The sequence below is a fragment of the Rhinoraja longicauda genome, chromosome 11 (assembly GCF_053455715.1).
Source record: "Rhinoraja longicauda isolate Sanriku21f chromosome 11, sRhiLon1.1, whole genome shotgun sequence".
Taxonomy (NCBI): domain Eukaryota; kingdom Metazoa; phylum Chordata; class Chondrichthyes; order Rajiformes; family Arhynchobatidae; genus Rhinoraja; species Rhinoraja longicauda.
In genome coordinates, this window is record NC_135963.1 from 31625023 (window position 1) to 31644761 (window position 19739).

At 40.4% G+C, this 19739-nt stretch overlaps 1 protein-coding gene across 4 annotated transcripts in view; it reads left to right on the forward strand.

Annotated features, from left to right (window-relative positions):
• oma1 (OMA1 zinc metallopeptidase) overlaps window positions 1-19739 on the forward strand; it is a 42238-nt gene that overhangs the window by 15372 nt on the left and 7127 nt on the right. For all 4 annotated transcript variants that reach the window (XM_078407317.1, XM_078407315.1, XM_078407318.1 and 1 more), the window contains exons 4-8: window positions 7368-7541; window positions 8657-8764; window positions 9526-9654; window positions 14094-14168; window positions 14682-14831. In XM_078407317.1, coding sequence (XP_078263443.1) covers window positions 7368-7541; window positions 8657-8764; window positions 9526-9654; window positions 14094-14168; window positions 14682-14831 — 636 coding nt within the window. The remainder of the gene's footprint in view (window positions 1-7367; window positions 7542-8656; window positions 8765-9525; window positions 9655-14093; window positions 14169-14681; window positions 14832-19739) is intronic.

Consider the following 19739-nt stretch of genomic DNA (forward strand, 5'->3'; position numbering starts at 1 on the left):
GCTGGTCGGCGCAGACTCGGTGGGCTAAAGGGCCTGTTTCTGTGCTGTATCTCTCTAAGCTCTACCAAAAGACTGGAATAATTTGAGATCATTAAACATTTCAATTTAAAAAAAATCACCTGTAAACATTTTTGCCTTATTTTAAAATATAAATTGTTCGTGGTTTGATGAAAAGGTACTGATCTTCCGTGGGCTTGCGGATGCTACACCAGTCTACCGCACGGAGACGGGGAATCAGTGAAGTCTAGCCCAGCTGCTGAATCCCATGAGATCATAAGGTTCTTAAGTGATAGTAGAATTAGACCATTCGGCCCATCAACTCTACTCCACCATTCAATCATGGCTGACTTATCTCTCCCTCCTAGACCTATTCCTTCTCCCCATAGACCTATTCCTTGACACCTGTACTAATCACAAATCTATCTATCTCTGCCGTTAAAAATCCATTGAAGGCCTCCACAGCCTTCTGTGGCAAAGATTTCCACAGATTCACCACTTTCTGACTAAAGAAATTTCTCCTCACCTTCTTCCTAAAAGAATGTCCTTTAATTCTGAGGCTATAACCTCTAGTCCTAGATTCTCCCACTAGTGGAAACATCTTCTCCACATCCAGGAGTACTGCCAAGAAATGGCCAGTGAAGTCTGGCACTTCTACGTTCTTGCAGGAGTCCCAAAAACCTAACAGCGCTTATTCTGAGAAGTACCAACGGCAACCTAGTAAAACTTTGGCAATTTGTAGTGAAATCCATCTCCACATATAGATTTCTGTATTAAATTTCCGCTGACATCTTATTGACCATTTGAAAAACTGGCACTGTCATCCTGAAGTTACCTACGCACTGTTTAGTATTCATGAAGTGTGGACACTCTGCTTCCCTCTGTCTTGCCTCTTTTGCTATTGTGCTTCCAATGTCTCTACCAGATCTCCCATATGTTGGAAATAGCCAAGGTCCTAACGCTGACTATAGGTGGTCAATATTGATGTGTGCTATCCATTGACAAGTCCAGAATCTATACACCGACTAATATTAGCAGGTGACTTTGAATATTCCTTTTTTTCTAATCTTACCTCAAAGAATATTAACTTTGTAGTACATGACTTGCTTTACGAGTCCGTGTGGATTTTTTAAATTAACCTGTAGGTGAGCATTAATTTACTGCTGTGTTGTTGGTTTGAGGAAATTATCTTTGGTGATGTAAGGATAATCCGAGCCAGAAATTCCCATACACAGCTTCCAGTGATAATGCTGAGCTGTTGAAAATGGGTTCACCCCACAGTGGAGCTCACTTTTATGTCTCAGAAATTTAATTCCTCATTTCTCAGCAGGACTTTCTGCAGCGTAAAACTCCCCCAGGTAACTTTCACAGTGCTGTAATAATATGCATAATTGGTGTCCTGTGTGATTTTCAACCTCACAGAACAACCATGTTTAGCAAATAAGGTTTTGCCTGAAACCTGAGTCATTTAAAGTGCCCACACTAAAACTGCATTGTTTGTGCTCACAGATCTGTAGTATAACTTTATATATTTACCTTGACTGCTTTGGCCGTGGTGGGCAAGGTCACTTGCATTTTCAGCTTCCTCGCCTCAGGATCATTCCTGGTAGTTGGTGCTGATGTCTGTCACATTTCAGTTTTAACTCAGCTGCATTAGTGAGATCACTCCAACTTTGTACTCGAGGAGAGGAGATTTCATGCACTTTTTCTTCAGTTTACAAGAACAGGCATATTGAGCACAGACTCAAGATTCCCCAGTGTAAACATTTGGCCCTCCTCAATGGCCTTCTGCAGCCCTATAGGGATTCTTGCATTCCTTGAGCACAAAGAACATGCCATTAGCGGGTTCTGCTCTTCACCAGGTCCCTCTTAACCCTGGACGCCCTCTCCCACTGTTCTTTGCAGCAACTATTGCTGAGTGGCAATATACCACAGCTGTGGAATGGTATGCCCATTTAGACAGTAGACAATAGACAATAGACAATAGGTGCAGGAGTAGGCCATTCAGCCCTTCGAGCCAGCACCGCCATTCAATGCGATCATGGCTGATCACTCTCAATCAGTACCCCGTTCCTGCCTTCTCCCCATACCCCCTCACTCTGCTATCCTTAAGAGCTCTATCCAGCTGGCTGCAAAGATTGGACCAGCAATGCTCAATGCTAACAGCTGCAAGCGCTAGCAATGGATCAACTGAAAATATTGTGCTAAAACTGACACGTCTGTCTCTGATATTCCTCGCTGTTTATAATGCATGCCTCATTAGCCCTCTTTGAGCTCCTTCAACACAACCATACCTTGTTACATATTCCATGCACAATTGCTCCATTTATTACCAGTAGTTTCTCATTCCTTGTATCGTGGTCCGAGGTGCAAACCTAAATTGCATCACTCATTTAGTACCCCTATTGCTGAAGCTTCTTCCTCATGAATATACTGTGTCTCAGTTTTAATCAGTTTTATGCTTTTCTCAAATATTGGCCTTTCAAAAATTTTAAATGGTTTCAACTCTTACACCATCCTCAGTTATGCTGGATTTCCCATGTCCCTCCTTCTGATATTTCCTTAATGTAGAATTTGTTGCTCTTCATCCTCCTCTGGGCAGAGGCATCTCTACAGATTGGGCCGTAAACTCATTCAGGATGTACAACTTCCACCTATGTTCATCATTTTTGTTCCAAATACTTTGTGCATTTATGTACACACAAATCAAACCCACCACTGTCATAACTTAAATTAATGAGAACAAAATATAATTAAGCAAAGAGATTGACTTATAGATTGATGAGCACTCTAGTCTCCAGGGCATATGGGATTTTGATAAATGGAAACTGATTTATGTGCTGTTTCCGCAGTTGGATCAATTGCATATTAATTTACATTCCTCAACATTTTCACTAAAAATAAATCACTATAACTTTATATATATATTTTTTAGGTGGTAAAATTTGGCATTATGAAAATGAGCTTTTTTTCGTTTTTGAATCATTTTAACAGGATTTAAAAGACACTCGGACAGGTACATGGATAGGACTGGTTTAGAGAGATATGGGTCAAATGCAGGCAAATGGGACTAGCTCAGATGGGGCATCGTGGTTGGCATGGATAGTTTGGACAGAAGGGCCTGTTTCCGTGATGCATGACTCTGGCTGTTTTGAAGATATCTTTGAAATCCACGTTGAGACTTATAGAGGGTTTCTGTTTTCATTCTGATCTTTGTTATTCAGCAGCGAATGGTATACTCATCAGACATTTTACTGAAGAACTAGATGCTTATCATGGGTTTGCATCTCTCAATTTACACGTGTATCTACATGTTGCTAGAGTTGAAGGATGAAGGATGCACCAAATATAATGAAATCATTTTCCTGTAGCCATAGAAATGAGGCTCAAAGTCAAGGAAACCTCCAAGATTTGAAAAGGAGAAATGGGACAAATCTTAAAGTAGTGTTTGGATGATGTCAAACTTGGCTTTTAAAGACTGCACAAGATAGGGAAGAATAAGTGAGTTAAGGAGTTTTGGAGTCTTGATCTCGTGTGAGAGATTGAGTTTGAAAGGGAATGCAGGAAAAAAGATGAATGTGGTTTGAGCTTAAAAGGACCGAGAAGGATATTCAAGGGTAATATTGAATGAAATGGAGTAAGTAGTTACAGTGGGAAGGCTGAAGGGTTTTGGAGAAAAACAAGTGCACGTTTTGAGACAGAAACCATTTTTCATGGATGCCCCCCAGCTCCAAGGCCTGGGGCTTCATTAGACTAATTTAGCTGAGTTTTCAGAGCTAGTTTGGCCAGCAGCTACCATGCTCTGCACTGCACCACTTTCCCAGACAGGCCCTGTAACAGGTATAAGCAATCACAAAAGCTCGCCCTCGGGCCAAACACCTGTTTTACACACTATTCTACCCTACTTTGTGCAGTATGTCATGGAGATTGCATTCTCAGTATGGTCAACTGAGGTCAGATTGGAGCCGCCTTACATTGACTCTTGGTTGCAATCTTTTTGCTGATGTGCAGTGACATACGAATTGAGGGAATATTTGACTAATTGAATTATGCATCTATGCCTTAAGGTCATTAATCAAATACCCATTTGTTTATCTTTTACAAGTACAATTATAGGATGTTTTCATACATTTTTTTTCTTGTTTATTTTCTTTCGTAACAAATTAAGTTAGTTGCACAGATTGCAGCATAAGGTAATGTAACTAAAGGCAGTTACTGAGTGCAGAGTTCCAACAAGCAAGTCATTTAATCGAGGCAACAAGAATAGAGTTTAACATCATAAAAAGGATTTTATTGTGTTTTTTTTGGATCGTGCCCTTAAAATACAGATCAGATTAAGAGTGCAGCAGCCAATTTCAAAATCTGTATTTTTTATCATTTGAACGTTATGTCAGTAAAAAATGCATGCAATTTACAATAATGTTTAAATGGCAATGATATTTCTTTGCATTGGTGAAAACTGTATACTTTTTAAGTGCAATTTTAAATGAATCTTCCATGCAGTAAATGAGAAGCCACAAATTCCCCAATTTTTTTTTGCTTTAGGCCATTGTTTAAATAAAAAATATCTTTCCTTTGCACTAAGGGTGAAACCACTGCACTTAGCAACAAAGCACTTATGATTATATATTACGTACCAGAAATAACTTGCTGCATAATGGAGTGATGACCCCAAAGTTTAAAAAAATAATAGCTTGTCTGGCTGTCAAGTTTTGAGTGCAATGTGAATGCATTTAACTCAGTACAAAGCACATGTAACATTTCACACAATTTCCTTTCAAGTTTCATTCTATAGAAGGTGGAACCAAATATGGCATGATAATAGCAAAACAATTTGGTGACTTTATGGAATTATCTTCAAGCCGTCCAAAGTTTCAAAAGTGTTCTTCACAATACCAATGCATTAGTACACAAGATATCAAAGCATGTAACCACCCATGGTCTCCTAATGGTGATGGCCCATTGTGGACGAGGATAGCATGGTTGAGTAGTCTCATATCTTGTGGGATCGAATATGGCTCTCGAGCCGATGCGCGAGCCACACACCCGGGACCTTTTCTTTAGACTTGCACAAAAACCTGTGCGTGGGAGAGATTACGGTGGACACGATGGGGGTGCAGCCCCACCCTCTGGGCTGCAGGAGCGGGATTCCAGTGGCACGTTTAGATGTTAGGGCTGGAAACTCCCTTGGCTGTAGTGGATGGCCATGTCTTCCTTTGAGCTTTGACACGCGCTTTGCACTCCACAGTGCGCTGCTGAGCCGCCTTCCTGGCCGTTGAACCCTCCAGTGGATTTCCTCCACCCAATCCGCCGGAACAGACTTTGCATGCTGAGCTGAGCAAGTCCCTAAACTCACCGAGTGTTTGAGATCCATCAGCTACCCTCACCTAGTTTAGCACGCCAGCCAAAGCGGTTTTCCAGGGTGTGGCCGCTGTGGCATGCTAACAGCTTCTTGGAGCTACAAGTGAGAGCTGGGTGCCAGGTGGGGATCATAGGTGGATAAACTGTCCTCCGAGGAGCACGACATGCCTCCTATCAGAGATGCTACCCTTCCCTGAGCACTCCCATACATCCCAGTCTCCTAATACTGGTCGACTATTCCAGAAGAGTGTGGCTGATCCTCGCTCCACTTTCCTGCAGTAACCCATGATCCCTTGGTTTCCATGTTCTGTAAAAATCCTTCAATCTATCCCTTGAATATACTTGGTGACTGTTTCTACAGCCCTCCTGGGTAAAGAATTTCACTATCTGCTGAGTGAAGACATTTCTTCACTATCTGTCCTGAAATAGCCGACTCCTTTTGAGGCTGTAATCCCTGATTTCAGATATCCCAGCCTGGGGAAACATCAACCCTACATTTAACCTGTGATACCCCCATAAGAATTCTGCATGACTCAGTGAGATCACCTCCTGTTATTCTGAACTCAAGAGAGTTCTGAAGAAGGGTCTCAACCCGAAACGTCAACCATTCCTTCTCTTCAGAGATGTTGCCTGTCCCACTGAGTTACTCCAGCCTTTTGTGTCTGTCAAGAGAGTATAGACTGTGAATGCTTAATCTCTCCTTGTATGACAAATCTCTAATCATCTTCATTGCATCGCTTCTCTAGCATGTATTCTTCCTTTGATAGAGAGACTAGGTCTGTACACAACATGGCAAAGGTGCTCTTAACAGGGATGCATACAATTGCAGGAAGACATCTTTACTTTTGCATTCAGCGTCCCGTGCTCTAGAAAGCAATAACACTTGCCTTCCTAGTTGCATGCTGTATCTGCACATTAACTTTCAATGATTATTCTACAATGATCTCCAGGACCCTGTGCACACCAACGTCTTTCAATCTCCTGTATTTAAAAAAAATTTGCTAGGACCCAAATGATGTGGGGTAGATCGTTGAGATATAAAACAGTAAAGGATTAATTTTAATAAGGAAGGAATTAACTGATGATAATGATCATACTAAGTGATGAGATGATGAGTGTATTATTTGCAAATGATTCTTTTTTTCTAAACAACCTTGACGAATTATATCAGTCTCTTAAAATTGATTCATTATGAGAATTTGTGGAAATACACATTCACCCTAAAACATTTTGCTCTGCATAATACTTGCATAACAGTGTGTGTCTTATTTAGTTACATGGACTAGAGTGATGCCACTAAGTACAGTTAGACTGAGCATAAGCAAGCAAGACCTGGTAAAAACCAACTATCATAGACTACTTTTTTAATATTTTGAGATGTCTCCTTGTTTTGCACTTCTTTGAGTAGATGGAGATTGAAGAAGGAAAAGCGAGCATTTAGTTGTTCAGTGAAAGAGCTTTGGCTGTTTGCTTTAGTGAAGGATAGAATCCCTGTGGACAGACAGTCAACGATTCAAAGAGTGGCCTCTATATGAATGACAATGTCGAGTTTAGACATTGTCCTCCACCGAGCGACAAAAGAGCCTGCAGATGCTGGAATCAACTGCTGACTGACCCGCTGAGTACCTGAAGCAGCTTCTGGGATGGGTAATGCAGTCTTTTGCAAAGGGTGTCCACCTTACTTGGATGCCAATAGGGGGAAGTGAAAGAGTTGAGCTTTGCAATTAATTTCTGAAATGACTGCTGTTGGGGAAAGAAGTTAAAAGGAAAGTCACTTATTGCCAATTTCACTCTTTCTAGTATCTGGCTGACAGAGGCATTGTTACCGCTCATGGGCAAAACAGCCTCATGGGCACGGCCTGGGAGATGAAACAGGCCTGAGGATGGAATGCAAAACATTCAAGAAACGTCTTTATTATTCTCTAACTCCCAAGTGAATTGCTAAATGCACTTTATCCTGAATGGTGGGTACTGAATGTTACTTATGATCATTGTCTCCTTTTCCACAGGTGCTGGAGAACTACAAGGATAAATTTCTGCCTACAACTGATCCAATCTACAAGTCCATTCAGTTTGTTTTCAACCATTTGATTGAGAAAAACAAAGATATACCGGGAATTACTGAGACCAAGTGGATTCTTAATGTTGTGGATGATCCAGAGATAAATGCCTTTGTCTTGCCAGTAAGAAACACTTCCCAATGACCATCATACTTAACATTACAAAGAAGATATGCACGATCTCTCTGCTCCTATGCACATTCAGTAAATAATATTCCCTGTTCCTTGCAGGTAATTCGAAATGACAGGTGCCCTGCTGAAATCACAATGCTGTTAAAAAAAAGATCTTGCAATCTCAATAATGGCATTAAATTTTTTAACATATCAAAATTATGAAAGCAAATTATCTCATGAAGTAAACAAAATTAACTTTGCTACTATACCATCTTGTGGTCCATGTTATTGTCCTTGAGTTAATATATCCAAAAGCTGCCAGTATGCATATCAACTAAAAATCAAACTATATTTATCAACATTTTTCTTTCCATCATTATACCCCCCTTTTCTGTTTTGATTTTGTGACCAATCAACTTCTAATTGAATAAGCTAATAACTAAAAGGTATGAAATCAAATTAAAATTCTAAAAATGTGAAAATCTTGTTAACTGTTGGAGATGCTGGTAGACCTTGCCGGCATAAACCATCACAAAGAGAGCACTGTTTATCACATTTAATACACAAAACATCTTCAGTATTTCAGTTTTTGTTAAGAAGAATGTTATGTATTTTTATTCAGATTATGTATTGTGATTCAGATTCTGATTGTGGTTGTGCTGGGCCTCTGAAGTACCATCCATAGTTACACACATGTACAAAGCCATGCTGACTGTCCCTAATTAACCCAGTCCCTTCCAAATCGTAAATCCTATTTTGAATAATCTTCTCCAATAGTTTCTCTGCCACATGAGCCTCATCATGATTATGACACGAGTTATTTATGAACAGAAAGCTCCTTTGAAAGGATTGCATTATTTCAAGCATTAGGTTTAACTAATCAATTTCATCTCTCACTGAACAAAAATAGCAAACTCTCTGTAGGTTATAATGTATGATGCAGTTCCATACAGTTGTTACACAGTAATTCATTACATTTTGACTGACAGTTAATATGTTGAGAGGCCAGACCAGCATTTGGTTGGATTTTTAGCACTCACTGTTGCCTCTACGTGGCTTAGCATCGGAACAGAGCTGGCTGATGTAGTGGGCCATTCTCTTAATGTATGTTTCTCCTGGCACAGAATGGGCAGGTGTTTGTTTTGACGGGACTATTGAAAGCTGTGGCAGACATCGATCAACTGGCTTGTATTCTCGGACATGAGATGGCTCATTGTCTCCTTGCACATGGGGTGAGTGCATCTTTGTTGCATTTGGTGGTTTGGAAAGAAAATGTTTTTGGTTAAAATAATAAAGTATTCACAAAATAATTCACACTTTAGAACACGTGAGCTATCTGTCTCGGTATTAGAATGGGTCAACTTGGTGTCATGTCACGAGAATGTATAAGACTTGTGTCGAATTGATACCGTTCTCATCCACTTTATTTTAGGAAATGTGTGATGGCTCTATAGAGGGTCCAGAAGAGATTTACTAGAGTAATCTTACGGATGAAGAACTTGTGTCGGGAGATTAGTGAAACAGTTGCTCTCCGTGGAACAAGAAGAAGTTGAGAGATCAGATAGATATTTAAATTCATAAAGGCTTAGGCAAGATTAGTGAAAAACTGTGCCACTATATATTACCCTGTTATTCAGGAAATGAGCTGAGATGTGATGTCTTGTGACTCCTATAGTAGTTGATTTGATACCACCTGTGAAGTAAATTTTTTATAGCCACATTGGATATAGTTTTTGATTAGGAATTAATTTTATATGATGGAGTGGTACCCTGAAATAAAGACAAGTACAATGTAAATAAATTTAATTTAATCTTTTAATGATTTGGGGGATTTAATTGTCAGAGAGGAAATAGGTTGATGTCAGTAGACAGTGAACAATTGGAGTGTGACTAAGGAGATTTCATTACACAAGTGAAAGTGTGGGAGGATTGTAATGATGTTCATAATTTGTTTTTCTGTAATGAATGAACACTAACTTGCCTTTTGTTGTAGGCAGAACATGCAAGTATTATTCAGCTCCTTGATTTTGCGTCCCTCGTTTTACTGACACTTATTTGGGCTGTGTTCCCTCGGGACAGTCTTGCCCTCCTGGGGCAGTGGATACAAGGCAAACTGATCCGGGTAAGACCATTTTCACAACTTTTGCTTATTTAGACATACACACATAAGGATCAGGAGCATGGGACTCTATAATTGGAAGAGCACCATATTTTGCTTGGGTATTACAACCCAGCAGTCCGAATATTGATTTTACCAACTTCAAGTAACCCTTGCATCCCCTCTTTCTCTGTCTCTCCCCCACCGTAGTCGTTATACTAGTTTCACTGTCGTTCTGGTGAGTTTCATTGTCTGTATAACCCGTTAACACCGAGCCCACAGCTAACAATGGACCGTTTCCTTGATCATCGTTACATTTTTACATATATTTAATTCATTTGTTCTACATCTCTCTATATCATCGTCTATATCTGTCATTTCCCTTTCCCCTGATTCTCAGTCTGAAGAAGGATCTCAACCTGAAACGTCACCTATTCCTTTGCTCCAGAGAAACTGCCTGACCTGCTGAGTTACACCAGCATTTTGTGCCTATCTTCAATCCTTTGAGCCTGCTCCATCATTCAACACCAGCAAGGCTGATTTGGTTTTATTCTCAGTTCTGGATTTCACTACTCCTGGTAACCTTTTGCCCCCTTTGTTGATAAAGCCACTCTTTACTTAAAAATATGGATAGACTGTTTCCACAGTCCTTTGAGGAAGAAAATTGCAAAGATTTCAGACACTTTGAGGAAAAAAAAATCTTTCTTAGGTGGGCAAAATTTTATTTTTCTTTCGTCCTCTCACCTACTCCCCCTTGTTAGAATACCTGAGTTTTATGAGATTCAGGTATCAGTTCAGGAACCAATATCAGCAAATTGGATCTTGTTGTTACCAATTATGCTGGGGATGGGCCTCTCCTGGCCTGTCAGCCAGTAATAGGGATCAGAGGGAGTGGCGCGGACACAACCTGTATACCAGCTTCTTGCAGGACACCCAGAACCCTCACATGCCAGAGCTCTGCAGTCATTTGCTATTTAAATAGTTTGCTTTAAATAGATGACATTGAAAAAATCATTCACGCATTCATTTCCTCCCGCATTCATTTTCAGTTTACAGACCTCACATTTTACAGACCGCATGTCAAAAATCTTGGCGTGATATTTCACTCTGCATTAAAATTTGACAAGCAAGTCAATGCTGTGGTAAAAGCCAGCTTCTTCCAGCTTCGTACCATAGCTAAAATCAAACCATTCCTCCAATTTGACGACATTGAAAAAATCATTCACGCATTCATTTCCTCCCGCCTAGACTACTGCAACTCCCTATACACTGGGATCAGCCAATCATCCCTGTCCCGCCTGCAATTGGTCCAAAACACTGCAGCGAGACTCCTGACGGGTACCCGTAAAAGGGACCACATCATCCCGATTCTGGCCTCTCTCCACTGGCTCCTAGTACGGTGGAACAGCATCCCTCTCCCCATCAGAACTGCCCCCTCCATCGACTCCTTTAAGTCCAGGCTCAAAACCTATTTCTACTCCCTAGCGTTTGAGGCCCTCTGAGGGGGCGCTGTGAACTGTTTATGTATGTGCTGTTATGTTTGTGTGCCATTGTATGTTCGTTTCTTAGTACGTGAACTGATGTACAGCACTTTGGTCAACGTGGGTTGTTTTTAAATGTGCTACACAAATAAAATTGACTTGACTTGACTTGACTTCTTATTGTTCCTGCTAAAATCCAGCCTACTTATAAAACCAGGTATTCTAACAAGGGGGAGAAGGATGTGGACAATTTTACAATTACCACAATATACTCCTTTTGCCATTTTGTTGCCCAGTCACTTTAGCTATCCATGTTTCTTGGTAACTCCTGTTGTGTCCTTTCAAAACGTACTCTCCTAACTGCCTTTGTGTCGTCAGCAAACGTAACAATCATGGCTCTGTTGCCTTTATCCAAATCACGAATGTAAACTATTAAAAAATGAGGTCCCAATGCCAGCCTGCTGTCCATACCCGCGTGATTTTCATTGCAGCACTTATCAAATGTCATATCGATATCTGAGTACAGTGATCTACTGATTCCCCTTTATCCATGCTACTTGCTACATGCTACTTCTTAAAAAGAATTCCATTAAATTGATCAAACATGATTCTCCTTTCTCAACAGCATATTGACCTTGCCTAATTACTTTGAATTTTTCTAATTCCCGCGTTATAATGTCTTTCAAGTAATCTAACTTTGTTGCAATGACAGATGTTAAGATAACTGGCGTGCAGTTTCTTTCCAAAACAGCCTTGAGATCAGTAAATGGTTGAGAGCAGAAGTAATCTGAGCCAGAACAGGAACTACACTAAACTGATGAAAATCAATTTGATCAAAATGTGGCTTGCCTTTTTATAACATTTCTATCTCACTCCAAGGAATTGACTCATGTTGGACTCTGCTTCCAACAGTTCCCTGGCCACTTATTTATCTGATGTAAAAAGTGAATTGAATGAAATCACCTTTGCTCCTAATGCAGGGGTGTTATTGTCAGTTGTAACAACCTTCACGTTGGTATAAGCTAACGGGGCAGAAATCTGATATCAACACAAAACCTTCCAGTTTTATATGGCCGGTTAGTTAGTGGGGTGATATATTTTATCCCTGTCATTTGGGGAGATTTGTGTTGTTTTAAAACATTAGGGAACAGTTATACTAATGCTTGAAAGCACATACCACCAGACTCAGAAAAAGCTTTTTGTCTGCTAATATCAGACAACTGAATGGACCTCTCCATGTACTACCGATCTGTCAACCTAGTTCATTGCGGCCATCCCGCTTTTTTTTCTTAACCCTCTCAGTCGCTGTTGTACTTGTGTGTGGCTTGATTTGTGCATGGCGTGATTTGACTGTGCAGCCTGCAAAACAATTTTTTTCTCTATTTTAGTACACATGATAATAATAAACTTATACCAAGAAGTCGTGACCCGAAACAATGTCTGTTCATTTCCCTTAACAAATGCTGCCTGACCCGCTGCATTACTCCAGCGGATTGTTTCTGTACTCACAATTCCAACATCTCTAATCTCTTGTATCCCTCATCAGTTCTACCCCGACTGTTTGAAGATGTTTCTCGACCTAGGTTTTAATATTTAAGCTGTCAATTATTTTAGGATAAATCATGATTTTAAATGAGCATTGCCCTTCCAAAACGAAACATTACTCTTGCCCTGTAGGAGAATGTGATGGCTGTGGAGATGTTTGGATGGGACAAGATAGGACATATTGGGAGTTTGGAGCAATGCCACCAGCCACCCAACTTAAATAGTGAAGGAGAAGGTGGCAGAGTAAAGATGAGGACGTGATCAAAGTGACAAAGAATGTCACTAGGGGCTTTGGTGAGGACTGTTTCAGGGCCCGAGACTGACAGGAACTGTTTAGAATAATTTAATGCTGATGAGTTGGCTGGGACTGATAGTGGCAGTCGCTTGAAAGTGAATAAAATATCGCACTGTGACTTGGGGGTCAGATAGAAGAGCAGCTACCCAGTAGTGTATGTCACTGTAAATGAAACATGGAGATCCTTCCGGCTACAGTGATCACCATTTTCCACCTGATATGATCCTAATATCCCCACCAAACTTAAACCAAAAAAAAGCAAAATTGACCCAGAACCATATCAGTGAGGGAAAGTACTATATGACCAAGTATGACAAACAATGGCACAAAAAGATAGACAAAGAAGTATTTAGACAAACGTAGAAATGAAACATTGCACAATCGGTTCCAATATGAAGAATTCTCTGAACCCTCTCACCATTTGATCTCCTATTCAGACAGTGGAAAATAATGTCAGTTACATGCTGAGAAAAATGTTAAATGGTCGATGAAATGGACCTTGTTAAACTGCATCATCCGAGTTACAGCACTGTGTGCAATGATTTAATTGGTACATTTGCTCTAAGGGTCAGCTCTTCATGTTGCGTATAAATGCCTGTGCAGTAGCTATTATTATTTATGATTTTTACAAAACATTTCCTGCTGGAGTACATTTTTGCAATGTGATATTTCATTTCCTGCTTTTACCTGAAACTTAATGACAATTCAGAGTGCCGCCCGCAGTGGGAATGGAGGACTTGTTTTAATTGCACAGGAGCCTTGTGAAAAAAATGTCCTCATTACCGATTCATGTATTACTCCAGATTCTGGGAGGATGTTTTATTGTACATGTACCTGGCCCATGTAAAACACGAAACACTTCTTTTCAGAAAAATCTGGAACATTGGCTGTTTAGTGTTAATTTTGCACAAAGATATTTTATATTTTAGACTTCATTGCTTGTGAAATATTCGCTGTAACTCATGGAATTTCTGGAACACCAGAAAACAACCTTCTAAACACATAATTGCTTAGTAAGTGCAAAGGGGAGTTAAAAAATATCATGCTGCTTTGCTTGATGTGCTTTATTAAAATGGATCCGACTTGAAGAATAGGGTAATATTAACAGTCCTCATTAATAAGAATCCATTTCTTATCCATAGTACATGTTTGATAGACCCTACAACCGAAAACTGGAGACTGAAGCTGATGAAGTTGGCCTGCAACTTGCTGCTAAGGTAACTTGTCTTCCACAAGATTTTGAACTTTTGGTGTGTAAATGTTTATTGAATAGTACAAGATTTCACATGACCCGTTACTGATAACCTGAACAATTCTTTCTGATATTTTAGGAAAAATGGTACATAATCTGCTTTAAATTTCTATATGAGAGTATTTTGTCTCCTGGAAGCAGAATAATGCTTTGTCAAGATATTGTGACTTTAATTTTTTATTGAGCAAGAATAGAGGAATTCTAAATTTGTAGAGAAAAAGTCTGTTTGTGATAGAAATCTGAGCTAAAACTCCGATGAAATGTTCAAATCAGCCCATTCCCGAAAGAGAAAGGTAGTTCAACATTTCAACTGGGACAATTGCCCAGTTGTATCCGAGGAGGCCACTGATTGATAAATCATTTTTTCATTGATAATTTAAAACTCCAATGTTGTTGAGTACAGGAGAGGTTGTATCAGTCACCATTTGGTATTGCACCCAGTTCACCATCTTTTATGTGACTTCTCTCCAAAATCTAGGCATGCGTGGATGTGAGATCCAGTAGTGTATATTGGCAGCAACTGGAGTTGATGAAGATTGTTACTGGAACATTTCAAATTCCTGAATGGTTTTCCACACATCCATCAAATCAACACCGAATTCAACACCTAGATAACCTGATTCCAAAGGTAAATAAGAACATGCATTGTTCAAGAAAACTGCAGACTCGCATGTTTAATCAGTTCAGCCTCATTGCCTGGACTGATAGCCATGCTATTTAATTGTTTTCTTTTATGATTAACTTTAATTTGGTTTGAATGATCGACCAGAGGCTTCAATTTTGCAAAGACTCCATCTCTGTTCTGCATGTTACTTGAACCTAACTAACCTCTTGATGTTGACATTGTGAGTAGTGCTCAGCTTTGTCATATGACTGAGCTCAGATCCGCAGTGTCTTTATGTAAAATGATATGCTCGTTGGTTATCCATTGAGGCCAATCTGACATCTGCGACAATGACCATGGGTACAGGTGCACCCACGGTTGTCCCCTGACCCGCTGTTCAAATGAGCATCCAATGCATTGACCTCGTTGCAATTCCACCTGATTTTGCCTTGGAGCCCGCTGAAGCATGCAAGCCTTGCCACATCCGACAGATGTCTGTCTAGTTGGTCTGGGACTTTGGTATGGAATGGTATGACGTTGACTCTCGGTGTCCCTGATGGCTTTGCAAAGGTTGTGTCTAGATATCCAGTACAGATTGGGGTCACCTGACATGAACACTTCAAACGTGGGTTTCATTAGAGAATGGATCACGCGGTTCATCCATGGTTCTGTTTGAGGAACATTTAGATTGACTTCTTTGGCGTTGCAGTCCCTGCACGCTTACCGACAAAGTCTATAATGGCAGTAGAATATGCATTTAGGTCATTTATGTTGGCCAGACAATCCTTAAAAATGGACCAGTTCAAAGAAGTCAAGTAGGAACTCATTGGTTTCCTCAAATCAACGCTGTACAACTTTCCATATCTGATCCTCACGATTCAGTTACTGTTTGTAGAGGGAAGAGTCACATCTTGATGGTCTGTTTTTCCAAAATATGGGCATGGGATGGAATGGGAGGCATTCTTGATAGTTGTGTGTCTGTGGCAGAGTGTTTGGGCCTATGGTGTGACAGGAGACATGTTGATAGTGTTTTCGTAGCATAATTTTGAGGTTGGCCTGGTTGAAGTTCCTGGCTGTGATGAACAAGGCCTTGGGGTAATTGGTTTCAAGGCTATTGGAAATTGTGTATAGTTTATCCAGTGCAAGCATCATGTCCACATGGTGTTGTATTTAAATTACTGTCAGAATAGCCAGAGTGAATTCCTGTGGCAGATTGGAGAGACATTAGATATTTCAGGTCTGTTTAGTGGAAACTTGCCACGTCTGAGCACCACAAATTATATCCTAGGACTCGGATTAGCAACCTCCAACAACCGCAACCACCTTCCTTTGTGTCGCATATGACTCCAGCAAAGGGGGTTTAGTTTAGCTTAGTTTAGACATAAAGCGCGGAAACTTGCCCTTTGGCCCACACACTAGGGACAATTTACAATTTTTGGCCAATTAACCTACTTATCTGCACATCTTTGGAGTGTGGGGTGAAACCGGTGCACTTGGAGAAAACCCACGCAGTCACAGGCAAACTCCTTACGACAGCACCCGTAGTCGAACCCGGTCTCTGGTGCTGTAAGGCAGCAACTCTACTGCTGTGCCGCCCTTGACGTGCATTGATTTCAATGTTCCCGGGCACACCTGTCAAATGCTGCCTTGATGTTAAGGTAAGTCACTCCCACCTCACCTTAGGAATTCCGTTCTGACGATCTTGGTACCAGAACTGTGATGAGTCTGGAGCTGAGTGGTCCTGGTCAAACTCAAACTAGGGGTTGCTGAGAAGATAGGCACCACATGGTAAAATGGTGGTGTCACTTACCTTCACCAATGATTGAGCATAAACTAATCGGGCAGAAATTAGCCAGACTGAATTTGTCCTGCATTTTGTGCCTGGGCAGATGCCAGTGTTGTAACTGCACTGGGACAGCTTGACTGGAGGCGTCGATAATTGTGGAGTGCAGTTCTTTAGTACTACAGCTGTTGTCTAATCTCGTAGCTTTTACAGTGTTGTCAGCCACATCCTAATATAGCTTGAAGTGAATCAAATCGGCTGAAGACTTGTTTCTGTGACGGTGGAGCCTTTAGGAGGAAGCTGAAATGGATCACTCACTGACTAAACACAGTTGTGATTGCTTCAGCTTTGTCGAAGGCATTCCGCACGCTGGATCCCTTGTAGTCGAGCCAATTGATTTCAGATTTACGCTGTCTGGAGTTGTATTTGAGGGAGCTTCGAAAGACAAACTACAAGGTGTAACATGTGCCGGCTGCATAGGATACTGATTTGTGCTGGTGTTAAAAAATGATGTAAAATAGTTAAAATCTCGAGTTCATAGAACAGTCACAATATCATCTAAAAGCATCAGCGGAGTCTGAAATCCTAGTGGTGTGATATGCAACAGTGAATGTGCGTTGAATTAGCTGGATGAAATTGAAGAATGTAACAATGCAGAACAAATCCTTTGTCCCACTATGTCCACATCGACCCATTTATATTATTCTTACATTAATCCCATTTTTCATTCTCTTCACATTCACATCAACTTCTCTCAGATTCTACCACTTACCCTCACACAAGGGGCAGTTTACGGTCAATAAATCTACCATCTGAGTGTCTTTAGGATGCGTGAGGAAGCACGATCACCTGGAGAATGCCACGTGGTAACAGGAAGAATGTGAAAACGCTATACAGACGGAACTTGAGGTCAGGATTGAACCTGGGTCTCTGGTACCATGTGGCAGAGGTACCATGGGCAGTGCCACTATGCCGCCCATGATATCGATACTTTCAACTTTCTTTTTGTATTTTCATGGAATGCTAACATTGCTGGCAAGATCATTATTTAATACATGTCCCAAGATGTGCTCAAGAAGGTTGCTGATTTTTATCAACAAGACTTTTAAGTCCTTGTGGTGAGAATCGTCCCTTTGCTTTGCTTTGCTTGGGAGTTTCAAGATATTAAGCCAGTGAAGAAGCAGCAACGTCTTGCCCTATTAGGTGTTCTATCCATTATGCTTCTATTAGATAGACACAAAATGCTGGAGTAACTCAGGCATGTCTGGAGAGAAGGAATAGGTGACATTTTAACGAAGCCAATCAACCTTCAAACCTATACATCTTTGAAGTGTGGGAAGAAACCTGAGGAGCCGGGGAAAACCCATGCGGTCACAGGGAACATGTACATCTCCGCAAAGTTATAGGAGCAGAATTAGGCCACTCTGCTCATCAAGTCTACTCCTCCATTCAATCATGGTTGATCTATCTTTCCCGCTCAAACCCATTCTCCTGCCCCATTTTCTGGCACTGTAAAGTAGCAGCTGTACTGCTGCACCACAGTACCACCCGATAAGCTGCAGGACTAATGCACGAGAGACCTCTCATACAGAGTGATGAGATACTTCCCACTGAAATGCCAATGAAGGCATTTCTTTAAGTTATAAAATATTTTAAAATAAACTGGATTTTAAAATCCCTGTTACAGTCTCTTCTGCAAATGTTATTAGAAAATCTTTGTTGTTAATGAGTTTGGTGCTCTAGAAGTGTTCTACAGCAGTTGGGCATTAGATGTAATTTGTTAACGTTTCACACTTTTAAACATTATTACGTTTTCTCATAGGGACAACAGTACTCATTAGAGCCCAGCAGGCAATGTCTGCTGTGTCCTTGCTCATTCGAGTATTTTGCAAGAGACAGAGCGAAGCCAGAACTCTATTGACAGGTCTATGAATGATTTATTCAACAGGAAAGCAGTCTTACTGCAAATCCATGTTCCCATTCTGTGAAAATAAGACATGGATAAAAATGCTTATTTATGGTCAGTCAAATGATGAATTCTGCTGACATGGACAAACTGGCCCTTCAAGGTGAAGGTCAGGCTTGGATTAGACAATTTGCCAGATTGCCTCAGCTCTGTCTGAGATGGGTTTTCAAAATTGGATAAAGTGGAGCATATATTGAAAAGAAAACACACCAAAGTGGCATATTACCCATCCAATGTGAAGTACAAATAACTTATCCTACCTGTAGTATCTGTAGTCATGCAAGTGCTCTTACTTTAGTGTATGAATATAAAAGTAGTGGGACACAAACCTATCAATTCCAAAAGCTACATTTCTAGTAAGTGAAGTAATGTGCTTTGTTGTAGATAATGGAAGATAGATTTGACGTGGCCAAAAGAGGCACAAAGTTGATGGCACCACCCTGTGCATGTCAATGCATGCCAACCACAATCTGAGCCAAATCTGATTCAGTGTCATTGGTAAACCACAAGTGCGAAATGTGTGCCACTTTTTAGCTCACAGGAAATCCACCACTACCCGCCTTGATCATGTCTGATGTTTGGCTTTTATGTTTGAGTAGCTCTTTATACATTTCAGAAATATGCACGTTTAGTTTGAGGCGTTATATATTTTATTAGGGAAGTCCGTCAGGTGGTTTTGCCAACATCTTATCCCACTCAAAAACAGATTATTTAGTCATTGAAAAGCAAAAAAAAAATTGTTTAAATGGGAATAAAAAGCAATAACTGCTGGACATAGAGAGGGGTATTTTTAAGGTTAACAAGCTTTCATCAGAACATGGAAGGTTCAGCTGTGCGGCTCATTACTTCAATACTGTTTATAGGCCATTGCTACATGTCATTTGGCTGATATTATTGCCCGTGTTGAAGAACCCATCTTCAGAATATTTCTTTGACACGTGTGATTTAGAAAGTTGCTGAGTTATGAAAGGTTTTGTGATTGAAGGTTTCAGCTTTTGTTTGTTTCTTTGTGCAGGGATTTAAGGCAAGTGATTTCCAACCAAAAAATAGCATTACAATATATATTTATCCAATAAAATGATAAATATAAGAGGATTAGATTTATAAAGCAGGGCATGGAGCCACTTTAATCATTCCGAGTTGGAATATTTGCAGTGGTTAGAGGCTGTTATTTAGTAAAATC